The following is a 14001-nucleotide window of genomic DNA, read 5'->3' as shown; positions in this document are numbered from 1 at the left end:
CTCAAGGGGTTTGAAGTTCTGTGGGGAGATAAGCAGGTGATTTCAATTCCCTTTGATGCATTTTATGGAAGAACAATGGCAATTAATATTTACTGTCAACTGTGTGCCAGAGAGTACGCTAAATTGATTTGCAGTCACATCACATTTAATCCACAAACAAATCCTGAGTTTACAGATGAGACTGAAGCTCTTGAATGTCACAAAACAGAGTAAGGGGCAGAGCAAGAATTCAGACCTACAGTTTTGTTTTGTTGTTCTTGTTGTTTCATTTTTCTTTTCCTTCTAGATCATTTGCTTTTGCTACTAACTCCAGCCTGGGATTGGATAAGGGTTATGGAAGACTTCTTGGAGCACCCAAATAATATGTTTTAGAAGTATTGATATACATGTAAACATTTTTTAAAATTGTAGTAACATATATACAACAAAATTGATATGGTTTTGAATAGTATTTTATAGAATAAAAAGGCAACTTAGTTCACTTGACAATAAATGTTGAATGGCTGTCTCATTCTCCATGCTAATTCTCAGAGTTGAACATAACCCAAGACGTGATTCTTATCTTTACGGAGCTGGAAGTCTACTGGGAAGAAAGTCGACAAAAGACATGATGCATGTCAGGGGATGGTAGTGCTGTGAAGAGCAAAAAAGCAGGGTTATGGAGCTGGAGTGGGGTGGAGGTGATGGTTTAGATAAGAGTGGTCAGGGTAGGTCTTCCCTGGGGGATTTGCTTAGCCTACAAACCCTCAAATGGTTCTGGGAAGATAGCTTTTTTCCTATAAGAAGGCCCCAAGATAAAGAATTGTGGAGGCAGAACCCAACAAAAAAGAAAGGAGGTATAATTCAACTGAAGTTTCTCGTGGCAAAGTTCACAGTGTATTGATAAGTAACCCACAATGTAGACTGAGGCTGAGGACCACCCCAAAATCGGGGTGCTTTTGGCTGACCTCTTCTCTTAGTCTTAACCTGAAGCCTGGGGTCTGGAGAGGAGACTAGCGATAAGCTTGCCTTTTCTTGATTACCTGTTCTCTCCCCAGTCCACTTCCTTCCTGGCTTCTTTCCAACAGTTTTGGTAAGTTTGCAGAACTCAGAATAAGGTCATGTATATCTGGGAGACTCTGAATGCTCATTTGTAAAATGGAGATGACTTGCCACTCTCTGTCCTCTCAATAGGTTGTGTAAATAAATGCAAAATGATCTCTGAAAGTTCTGGCAGCTAAAGATGTTATAAAATTGTAATGCATTATCAGAGAAATTATTGTCTATAATGAATGATGATGATGGGCTATATTATTTAGGCATCACATATCTGTTTACTCTAAGGACATCTAGTTCTGCAGAATATAGAAAAATTTGACACCATACATATCCCTAAGGAATTCATTACTTAATAGCTAGGTTAAAACAATTACTCATAATCAGAAGAAGTACCTAGAACTAAACACAATAATGCATCATATACTCATAAATGATTTTCAAAAGAAACTGCTAGAACTAAATTTAGTAATGCATTCTATTTAAAGACAATTTTGAAAGTAACTGAGTGACTTGGGGATTATGGACTATTGCTATGAAAGTCTAATTTTCATAGGTCCATACCTGTGTGCTGTGATTTGAGAGAGAGAAAGAACATAACCTACCAGAAAGAGGAAAGCAGGAAAAGTAGCATAAAAAGAATGTATATACAAGCCTATAACTCAGATAAAGCAACTACTACAGCACAATTTCACATTTACCTCTATAAGGGGTCCCCAAAAAGAGTTATCATCCATCTAATCTTTTATATTATTTTTAAGCCTAGATAGTATATTTCCATTATGTTTCTCAACAAACAATCTGAAGTTACTTACTGATGATATAGGATGTTTCTCCCAGGTATCCTCAACGTGCAAGGGTCACTTCTAAGAATTTGGAGCGTTTGTCCAAAAATGTAATACTGTTTCTCTAAAGACAGCCAGGTCCAGTTTATTTGTTAGCTTATTTCCTCCTGCAATTGACAGGGGTAAAAGAAAAGTCAGGTGGGGTATTTGATAAAAAAAAAAAAAAAAACTGCAGTCATAAGAGTTTGTAATTTGCTTCTGAAGCCAGGGTTTCAAATTTTATGTATTTCTACTATGTATTTATGAATTTGTCTATTTAGAGATAAGAAAAAGTTCTTTACTTTGCTAGAGAATGTCATGATATGGAGGGAGCCAGGTGTGCTGGTTTGAAACTGTCCTATACCCCAGTAAAACTAAGTCCTTTAATTCTCATTCAATATTGCTAGATGGGATCTTTTTTATTGTTTCTATGGAGATGTAACCCACCCAATTGTGGGTGGTAACTTTCTTTTTTTTTAATTAATTAAAACAAATTAACAACAAAAAAACAAGAATATTAACATATTCCATTCTACATATACAATCAGCAATTCTCAATATCATCACATAGCTGCATATTCATAATTTCTTAGAACATTTGCATCGATTTAGAAAAAGGAATAAAAAGACAACAGAAAAGAAATAAAACAATAACAGAAAAAAAAGATTATACATACCATATCCCCTACTCCTCGCTTTCACTTATCATTAGCATTTCAAACTAAATTTATTTTAACATTTGTTCCCCCTATTATTTATTTTTATTCCATATGTTCTACTCGTCTGTTGATACGGTAGATAAAAGGAGCATCAGACACAAGGTTTTCATAATCACAGAGTCTCATTGTGAAAGCTATATCATTGTTCAATCATCATCAAGAAACATGGCTACTGGAACACAGCTCTACATTTTCAGGCAGTTCCCTCCAGCCTCTCCACTACATCTTGAACAACAAGGTGATATCTACTTAATGCATAAGAATAACCTCCAGGATAACCTCTCAACTCTGTTTGGAATCTCTCAGCCATTGACACTTTGTCTCATTTCACTCTTCCCCCTTTTGGTCGAGAAGGTTCTCTCAACCCTTGATGTCAAGTCTCAGCTCATTCTAGGGTTTTTCTCAATCTCTTGATGCTGAGTCTCAGCTCATTCCAGGATCTCTGTCCCACATTGCCAGGATGGTTGTGGGTGGTAACTTTCAATTCATTAGTTTCCATGGAGATGTGCCTCCACCCATTCAAGGTGGGGTTGCCTACTGGAGACCTTTAAGAGGAAACCGTTGTGGAAAAAGCTTTAGTGCTGTCAGTGCCCACACAGCCAGAGACCTTTGGATATGAAACAAGAAACCAGTAGAGAAAGCTAGCAGACATTGCCATATGCTTTCCCAGCTGGCAGAGGTGTTCCAGACCCATCAGTTCTTCTTCAATCAAGGTATCTTTATCTGGATGCCTTAGTTTGGACATTTTAATAGCTTTAGATCTGTAAACTCAACTTAATAAATTCCCTTTTTAAAAACCATTCCATTTAAGGTTTATTGCATTCTGGCAGCTTTAACAAACTAAAACAGGTTTTGGTACCAAACATACTGGTACAGTTAGAATGGCCTTTTAAATGGATAAGGGGAGATTTTGGAAGAATTGTGAGGAACTTGATAGAAAAGGCCTAGAATGCTTTGAAGAAACTGTTGGTAGAAATGTGGACTCTAAAGATACCTCTGATGAGGCTTTAGACAGACAAGAGGAATGTATAATTGCATCCTGGAAGGAGGGCAACCCTTGTTCTAAAAGGGCAGATAATTTGGCCAAATTGAGTACTGCTGTTGGGTGGAAGTTAGAATTTAATGGCGACAACCCAGGATACTTAGCTGAGGAAATTTCCAAATTAAATGTGCAAAAGGCAACCTGGCTTCTCTTTACAACTTACAGTAAAATGTGATAAGAGAGACATGAGCTGAAAATTGAACTCTTGAGTACGAAGAAATCAGAAATTGATGTTCAGGAAAATTCTGGGCTTCTAGAAAGTGAGACCCCAAAGAACAGTGTCTCATGTGAGGATTTAACCAAACATGGAACCAGTCAGCCATTACAGAACAAGTGAAAATTTTAGATAGAGTTATCCAGAAAGGATTTGTGGAAAGTCCTTCTGTCTGATGGGCATAATCTCAGTGTACTGCCTAAAAAATCAACAAGAGTGTTATGGGATCTGTATAAATGGAACAACTGCCAGTCTGGACTAAAAAGGGCAGAAAACGGACAAATTGGAATAAAAATAACTTCAAAGGCAGAACCATGGAAGCTAAGGTCTGAAGCCAGGAAACCTCTGGCCAGGAGAGTGGACTCACCTATGCATTTGGAAAGGATGAATTTGCCCCAATGGCAGGTGGGCCTTCAACCTCAAAGCTCAGGAAGAATTGTGCCGCCTTAGGCCTTGGAGAGGGTAGAGCACATTCTTTGGGGATTGGGGAAAGCCTGACTGCCCCTTATTGTTCTAGAGAGGTTGAGCATGTGCCTCAGAGATGGTAGAGAGCCCAGGTGCTGCCCTGATACTTGGAGAGGGTAGAGCTAAGAAAAAGGTGTTCTCCCCAGTGTCCCCCAAGGCTGCACTTGGAGACCCAAGCTACTACACAGGCCCTTGGAAAGGGTGGGACTGCCACTTTCTAAAGCCCCAGGAATAAATGACTCTCAGACTTTAAAATCTGGTAAAACTGTGGATTTTTAGAACTGTTTGGGTCCAGTGACCGCTGTGCTCTTTCCAATTTATGCCTATGGAAATGGGAATATATATCCTATGGCTGTCCCTCCTTTGTATATTGGCAGCAGATAACTTGTTCTGAGTTTTACAGATCCACAGCCAGAGGAAAATTTTGTCTTAGGACAGACCATGCCTGGAGCTGACTTTGATGAGATTTTGTACTGTTTCTGACTTTGTATTGTATTTGTGTTGTTACTGAAATTGTTTAAGACTTTCTGATATTGTTATGGAATGAATGTATTTTGTATGTGGAAAGAACATGTCTTTTGGGGGCCTAGAGGGTGGAATGTGTCAGTTTGAAGCTGACATGTACCCCAGAAAAGCCATGCTCTTTAATCTTCATTCAATATTGCTGGGTGGGACCTTTTTTATTGCTTCCATGGAGATGTGACCCACCCAATTGTGGGTAGTAACTTTCAGTTAGTTGGTTTCCATGGAGGTGTGTCTCCACCCATTCAAGATGGGGTTTCTTGCTGGAGTCTTTTAAGAGGGAACCATTGTGGAAAAAGCTTTAGTGCTGTCAGAGTCCACACAGCCAGAAACCTTTGGAGATGCAAAAAGAAAACAACCAACACCCCCCCCCACCCCCGCAGGGAATCCTTATAAAACAAGAAGCTGGTAAAGAAAACTAGCAGATGTCACCACCAGCCTTCCCAGCTGACAGAAGTGCTCCAGAGAGCATCACTATTTTTTGAGTGAAGGTAACCTCCTCTTGGTGCCTTAATTTGGATATTTTAATGGCCTCAGAATTGTAAACTTGCAACTTAATAAATTCTCTTTTAAAAGCCATTCCATTTTTTATATATTGCATTCCAGAAGCTTAACAAACTAAAACACCAGGTGCCCCCTATTCATAAAGAGCCTTATATACCACAATTCCAAAGAGCTAAAGCTTGATACCTTTAAATTCAGCTCACATTCAACACATCTATCTTTTCTTCCCTGTTCCTTCCTCTCTTATCCACTTCTTCACTCCCTCCTTCCACCCCCTGCTTTTTCCCTTCTACCCTCCGATTTATTACTTTGAATTATTTGTGAACCCATTTGATCTCACATGAGTCTAGAAGTTCCTTGAAGGCAGGGCCCATTTTATATTTATGTATTTTATCTCTATCAGCACCTGTTATGATGTCTTGAATTCAAGTGATGAAATGTTTAAGAAATACCCAAGTAGAAGGCAACAGACAAAGATCTAAAGGCTCTATTCTGATTTCCTCTTTCCCACAGCAGGCCATTGACCTTTTTGCTGATGGTCAACCTGGATTCTTACTAGGACTGTGTAATGTGTGTGGATTGAAAGAAGGAGCAGATCTCCCTCAGCTCAGGAGTGGTTGCTGCAAATAATCTCTCATAAAAGGATGTTAAAACAGAATTTTTAAAAAAAGATAACTATTTATAACTTAGTTCACTTGATGGCCCAAATTAATAGATACCAGAGGTTTCCAAAGTGGGCGTGTGGCAGACCACCATATACAAAGTTTACAAAAGAAATATTTACTAATCAGTTCTATAACTACTAGACCCCTTAATCAGATCATTCCTATCAAAAAAGGGTACATAAGAACTGTTATAAAAACTGAAAAGAGATCAGACTTTATTAGAGATATGAATAAAGCTGATCTAGTTAGAACTAAAATAAATTAGACTGCAAAGTAAAGGATTATATTGGCTGCATTTAAAACTTCAACTTCTGTGTAAGACCAAAGGAAGAGATGTTTATTTGGTGCAGAATTTATGTTTTCTGTAGCACATCATTTAATTTAACTTGTACGGTCAGCTTATTCAAACACCATAATTACATAGAAACTTGAATAGGTAGTGAAATCTTGTTGGTTTGTACAGGTTAGTGTGATGCCCTGATATATACCACAGTAATTTGGAAAGAAAATAAAAAAGTATTTGCAAAGTCCCCTTGAGGGATTAGGGGAGAATGTGGAATGATTAAACTTCCCCACCTGGGCAATTTCTGATATTCTTGCAGGCATTGGGGACTATCAATTTAATAGGCCAAGCCCTTATGAAAGCTACTCCTGCAAAGGATAAGCTCAGCCTACTTATAATTATGCCTAAGCGTTGCCCCCAGGGAACCTCTTTGTTGCTCAGATGTGGCCTTTCTCTCTAAACCAACTTGGCAGGTGAACTCACTGCCTTCCCCCCTATGTGGGACGTGGCTCCCAGGGGTGTAAGTCTCCCTGGAAACATGGGACTTGACTTCCAGGGATGAGCCTCTACCTGACATCACAGGATTGAGGAAGTCTTCTTGATGAAAAAGAAGAAGAGAAATGAAGCAAAATAAAGTTTTAGTGGCTGAGAGTTTTCAAATAGAGTTGAGAGGACATTCCGGAGGTTATTCCTATGCATTATGTAGAAATTGCTTTTTAGTTTTTAGTGTATTAGAATTTCCAAAAGGAAATACCTGAGACTGTTAAACTGTAATCCAGTAGACTTGATTCTTGAAGATGATTGTATAACTGCTATGTAGTTTTATGGTGTGACCATATGATTGTGAAAACCTTGTGACTGACACTCTCTTTATCCAGTTTATGGATAGATGAATAAGAAAATAAAGACAATAAATAAATAAATAATAGGGGGCTATGTGTTTTGTTTGCTGATGCTGCTGGAATGCAATATATCAGAAATGGATTGGCTTTTTTTTTTTTTAACTTTTTTTACTGTATAGTATAACATATATACAAAGCAAAGAAATAAAAAAGCAACAGTTTTCAAAGCACTCTTCAAAAAGTGATCACAGAATAGATTCCAGAGTTTGTCATGGGCTACCATACCATCCTCTCATATTTCCTATTTAGCTGCTCCAGAATATAGGAGGCTAGAGGGCTTAAATACTTTTTCATCATCATAGTAAACTTTTTTCCTTCTTTTTTTGTGAACAGCAATATATAGACTAAAAAGCTATACATTTCAAAGCACAGCACCACAGTTAGTTGTAGAACATATTTCAGACTTTGACATGGGTTACAATTTCACAATTTTAGGTTTTTACTTCTAGCCATTCTAAAATACTGGAGACTAAAGGAGATATCAATTTAATGATTCAGTATTCAAATTCATTTGCTAAGTCTCATCTTCTATGTATAATTTCGCCATCACCTTTGATCCTTCCATACCTTTCTTTGAGGTTGTTTGGGCTATGGTGGTTCTAAATTTTTAATATTGAAAGGGTCTTTCACTAATATAGGGTAGGGAGATGGAACTAGCTGATGTTCTGGAGAGGCTGGACTAAGTTTCAGGACTTATCTGGACCAGGGATCCATCTGGAGATTGTAGGTTTCTGGAAAGTTACTCTAGTCCCTAGAAGACTTGTGGAATCTTATATATTGCCCTAGGAGTCCTTTAGGATTGGCTGGAATGGTCCTGGTTGAGGTTGACAGGTTACGATAGGTAGCAAGGTCTACCTGAAACTTGTGTAAGAGCCACCTCCAGAGTAGCCTTTCAAGTCAATTTGAACCCTCTCTGCCACTGATACTTTATGAATTACACTTCTTTTCCCCCTTTTGGTCAGGATGCAATTGTTGATCCCATGGTGCCAGGTCTGGATTCATCCCTGGGAGTCATCTCCCATGTTGCCAGGGAGACTTTCACCCCTGGATGTCATGCCCCATGTAGGGGGGAGGGCAATGATTTCACTTCCAGAGTTGGGCTTAGAGAGACTGAGACCACATCTGAGCAACAACAGAGGTCCTCCAGAAGTAACTCTTAGGCATGCCTATAGGTAGTCTACTAAAGACAATTTAAAAAATATATTTAACAAATGCTGACTGCCAAATAGATAAATTAAATACTGAATGATAAAGTGGTTTATCACAGGTTTATGACCTTGAAGTGGAACTTGAAAAGAACTATAATTGAATAGAATATTTGATCTTAAATGCTTAATTATTATCCAGGGAAAGTCTAATATAATATGTACTTGTGTGTTTTAATACTCCATGACATTTTCAAATGGCTTCATTGTCATAAGCATTTAGCTTCTATAGCTACCAGCAAAATAAATATTCAAAATATATTTGAATTCCATAAGCAGCTACTCAGTATGCATTTGGAAATAATACCTATCATTAACATTTGTCCATAGTGTCAGTTAATATCAGTCATTTGGAAGATGCCTCACAATGCTTCATTGTGAGAAAATATGTTACTTGAAATCATAACTTCATATATGTAGTTTTAGTTATCTGTCAGCAAATTATAAATGTGATGACATTATTTTTTCAATTTAGTTATAGACTCCAGAAAAAGCAATTAATTTGAGATAGATGACTTGGTAGATTAGGTAAGAGAAAAAGCCACATTGGGCATCAGAAACGTCTCCATTTTCTTCCCCTGTCCCCTGTGGTCCTGGAGCTATGAGTAGGTATTTTAAAAATCTGCCTTGTTGGCTGAAATATGCCACATCACTTTCCTGCCCATTTCTCCAGCTTTTGCTTAATTCACTTCTACCCAGCTATTCTGTGGGGCTTCCGGATTTTTCCCTTCCAGTGCTCCGGGGTGCTTCTGCCCACTTCCTGGAGCTGGAGAGCACGATGGCCTTCCTCCTGGAGCCCACTTTGCCACAGGCTGTTCTTTTGTCCATTTTTTAAATGGACAAATAACAGGCTACTTTGTGCAATCAGGATTTTCAGAAAAGAGAAAAGAAAAGTAAAGAAAAGCAAATAAGCGCGGTATCTGCGGCCCTTTCTCTGGTTGCATTTACTTGTGCTATGGTCCTGCTACCTCCCAGACAATGCCTCTAAATCCACTTCTGCGGCCCTTGAGACTGCGGGGGTGAGTGGTGGAGGGAGTGGTCTCTGTGCTTACAAGGTAGGTGCTTCCAGCTGTATGGCAGATCGGTGGAATGGTGTCTGAATAGTCCTTTTGAAGATGTCCCCAGATTCTCTTGATGATGTATCTGGTTTTCCACTGTGGAGAATAAAAATCCAACATGTTGCTGCCATGTATAACAGAACATGTTTTCTGTGCCCTCCTTTGTAAAATGAGTCTTCAGCATAGTGGAAGCAGTGGGAGAAAAAAAAAAAACCAGCTTTTTTCTTAGTTTCTTTTGCTTACTCAATTGGAGTACCACATGCTGCTTTGACACAAAATACAACTATGCAAGGAAGTCCCCAAGAAAGATTTCAGAGAATTTCTTTTAAAAAAAGGATTATATTAGCAGAAATTTTCCACCAGCAGGGAAATAGAAATACACTGATTGTGTGACCACATGGGCCATCTCTTTTTGGGAGCTGGGGTTCCACATGGTTTAACTGGAAGGGAGAGAAGATTGAACACTTCCTCCTTCTCAGGAGTATATAGGCTCAAGGAGGCTGTCAAACAAACTCTTCCTTCCACAGGCTTATAATATACAGCAGCGTCCTACTTGGAGACCAGAATGACCGGGCTCATTTTTGGATACAATCTACATAAGTCCAGGAAAAGCAACCTGGGTAATTTCATGGTCTGAACTAGAAAATCCTTCTCTCCATTTTAATCTCTATTTCCTTTTCCTCCCCCTTGGAGATGGAGACTGCATTTAATTCCAATGCTGGAATTAAGGGCTCCTGGTGCCCTAAATAATCTAGTAGTGTATTCATTCACTGTGTAAGCAAATCCAACAGATCTCTGAATGAACAGGGGATGACTGCTGGTTGAGCATTCTTTCTGAGGTCTGGCAAAATGATAATTAGGAGGAAAGGTTGGATGCTAAAGTAAACCACAGCACAAGCCTGTAGTAAATAATCTCCATTGTTAGTCTGAGCATTGCAAAAATGGTCAAGCCAGAAATTCAACAGATGTCATTAGCCTAGTTCTTGGCAAGCATTTATCAGGCTATGATTATAAACTGAGCATTTTTTCCCCCAAGGGAAGCATTCTTTTGGCTAGCAGTTAATTGCCAGACCACAAATCAACAATTGCTAGATAAATGCAAAGCTTCTGTTCAATTTACAAACTCTTGGGTAAAATATTCATTTTCTAGAAATGATTTTTTTTTAATAGCACAAGCTGCAAACGGTCCCAGTGGGTTCCACAAAAGTGAGCAAATGTCAAACCCATACATCTCATAGATACTGGAGGAAATGAAATTGAGTCTGTAAGGTGTCATTTTGAATGATGCTATAGAGTGGCAAAAATAAAAAGGCCACAAACTGAACCATGTTCAGTAGCAGACTGAACCCCAGATACTGCCCATAGTAACAGTAAAGTAAAATTCAGTTAAAATCAATTAAAACACTTTATCAAAATGGAAATTATTTTAAAGAACCTGGATTATATGTATTATTTTCTCAAGTATGCTGCTGCATAATTTGAAATAAGATACTATTTATCATATGATGATCAGGAGGCATTCAAAAATCATTGGGGCCAATCACACAAGAGAATAGGCTATTGATCTCTTTGTTTTCCTTTTCTTATTCTTTTCTTGCTTTGTGTGTGTTACTTTTGCTAAAGCCCTTTTCCCTCTGTTTCTTTTATCTTTTGTCTTGTCCCTTTCCACACATCCGTCTCTCCTCTGTGGTTCTACTTTTTTGTGTATACATAAACTCTTTCAAGATTCTAGAATACTAGTTATTATTTATTTGTATACACTATCTTTCAATGATTTAGAATATGAATAATGATTATTTAATAGGCAGCATCCACAGAGAAGTTGTGGCTCAATTTATTCTTGCTTTATCCATGCCACTGGACTCAAACTAGTAGTTCCTTTGGAGTTTGTGGTAAAATTCCAAGGTAATGTGCCACTTTCACTTCCTTCAGCGAACAAAGACATAAAAATGGGCGTGGTCTATGAAGTTCATTTCCAGTCTTCAGATCTATAATTCTAAGTGAGTAGTAGTAATAATAATTCTGCAATTTCACTTAAAAAAATAAGATAGGCATTCCACAAAGCATAAATTTCTTTTAAAAAGTATCTTTTGAGAGTGATACAAAGGTGGCTCAATGGCAGAGTTCTCGCCTCCCATGCCAGAGACCTGGGTTTGATTCCCGGAGCATGCCCATGCAAAAAAAAAAAAAAGAAAAGTATCTTTTGAACTTGTGTTTGTAAGAAAAAGAAGTATTTTCCCACTAAAAGCATATGTACTTTGTGGTATGAGCAGTAGAACAAAAATTTAACTGCTACTTTAAGTCTTTTGCCTGATCATTGAGATTCAACAGTTATATTAGAATAGGTGGTTTTGGGTTTTTCAAGACAGGCCCTGTAAGAAGTCATGAATCAAAAATTAAATTGGCAATATTCTTTCAAGATTTCCCTTTCCAAAATGATCATTTCCATGATTCTGACCTCCTTTCTACATATTAATAATAGGTTATACAACAAACTTACGTAAGTGTCATAAAGGGTAAAGAGGGGAAATACCCCTTAAATTAAGACATAAATGGCTGATTTTCTCATGCAGCCTGTAGATAGGAGATTCCAGTAGAGCCCTTGGATGGATCAGTAGCCTGCTAAAGAGGGGAGAAACCCAATGCTCTGAATGAATGCTAAGATCGTCAGTGAGAGGAGTAAGATTTTGCTAGGTGTGTGCCAAGAGACTATGTTTTGGGTGGTGGTGGTGCATGGACCGGGAATCGAACCCTGGTCTTCTGTATGAGAGATGAATATTCTAGCACTGAACCATCCGTGCACCCTGCCTTGGTCACTTTTAATCATTATTTACATGTTTGAATCTTGTCTTTGTCTTTTGTTTGCTTGTTTTCTCCAGACAGATGTATTTGGCAAGTATCTTTACAAGCAGGAATGCTCTGTATGGGGAGATTTTTCCCCACCCCAGTGGGGAAGATTAATCTTGTTAATGCTACCTGTTTTGCCTAAAAAGTTTTCATGAAACTTTCTCTCTCCGAGTGACAAAAGAATGCTCAACTGTGTCCTCTGCTACTGGTTTAGCATAAGGGTATTGTTTATAACAAGAGGAGTATAAAATGCAAATTTCTGGTTGATAAAATGCATTATCCCTTCTACCTTAAATCTCACTGCATGAAAACAATCAGTCAATAGGTGTAATTGTTGATTTACCAAAGTAGGTATTTTAGATTAATCAATGTCTTAGCTTTGACTATCATATTAAGATCTTTAGAAGAAGAAAACATTCAGTTCTCCTTTGTAATATTCCACCTGCACACCATTGGCAGAAAAATTTCATGCTAATGGAACAGTCAAATGAAAATCACACATAAAGGTTTATTCTTGGAAATTCCAGGGAAACTTCTAGGAGCAGAATTTCACAACCATCCTGCTTAGACTTAACTTTCCTGAACTTGCCCACATAATGACTCTTGAAACTTTATTTCCTTTTCTCCTGTCAGTACCTGACCAATTATAAATGAATGAGGGACATTTGGTAGGAGCAGATTTTCTAATATAGATTCCTAAGTCATTACCAAAGCTACCTTAATGTCCTTTGAAACCTGAAGCAATTCCAGTAAAAAAGAAAAGAAAAAGCACAGATTCTCTGATGGAAGAAGGTCTGAAAACTCCTTGCATTAATTCATGCAATATCATCATATTGCCTGTCAAAAAGCTAAAGAAAAAGGATACATATTTGTACAAGACTTAGAGCTGATAATGATATTGTTTTTCCTGGATAGCCAGTAATGCCCAATACTTTGACCCTTAGTCTGATTGTAAAAATTTCTTTTTCCTTGTTTGTACAAGAAAACCAGGAATGTGCACCTAGCTCTAACTAACTGACAAGGAGATAAGGAGAAATCCATCTATTTAGAATTTTTTTTTCAACTAAGCCTAATCTACTCTCAAGGCTTGGAGTTTCAAACAGGCAGCTAAAAGGGGACATGATACATACATTATAATTTTTCTCTCTTCATTAAACAGCTTTTATTCTTGTTCCTAAACATTGATGTTGTTATGTCAATTTATTAGAATTGTAAATGCTGTTGCATAGTCACTGTAATGGGTAGGTTCTGGTGTCAACTTGGCCAAGTGATGATGCCCAGTTGTCTGTTCAGGCAAGCACTTGCCTGACCATTGCTGCAAGGGTATTTCATGGCTGGTTGATAAACCAGAAGGCTGGTGTATTAAATCACCAGCCAGTTGATTGCATCAATTGCTGATTACGTCTGCGATTAACTAAGGCATGTCTCCAATCAACTGAGATAATCCAATCAATTGAAGGCTTTTAAGGAAGAAAGACTTTCACTATTTCTTCAGCCAGTGGGCCTCTCCTATGGAGCTTATCCAGACCCTTTATCAGAACTTCCAGCTTCACAGCCTGCCCTGTAGATTTTGGACTTTTCCATTCCCAAGGTTGTGTGAGACACTTTTATAAATCTCATATTCAGATTTCTTCCTTTTCTCCTACAAGAAAAGGAATCTGGAGAACTCTGACAAACTGATATTGTGTGAAATCATCCCGCCGCCTCAAACCAAAA

General features: G+C 38.1%; 1 protein-coding gene across 1 annotated transcript in view; it reads right to left on the bottom strand.

Moving 5' to 3' along the window:
* FREM3 (FRAS1 related extracellular matrix 3) overlaps positions 1 to 14001 on the bottom strand; it is a 63882-nt gene that overhangs the window by 17660 nt on the left and 32221 nt on the right. The window contains 3 exon segments of the mRNA XM_077139549.1: positions 1851 to 1926; positions 1928 to 1967; positions 1969 to 1987. Of these exon segments, the coding sequence (XP_076995664.1) occupies positions 1851 to 1926; positions 1928 to 1967; positions 1969 to 1987 (135 nt within the window).

Source organism: Tamandua tetradactyla, chromosome 22, assembly GCF_023851605.1.
Source record: "Tamandua tetradactyla isolate mTamTet1 chromosome 22, mTamTet1.pri, whole genome shotgun sequence".
Lineage (NCBI taxonomy): Eukaryota > Metazoa > Chordata > Mammalia > Pilosa > Myrmecophagidae > Tamandua > Tamandua tetradactyla.
Note: the sequence above shows the minus strand (reverse complement) of the source record. Positions and strands in the feature narration are given on the sequence as shown.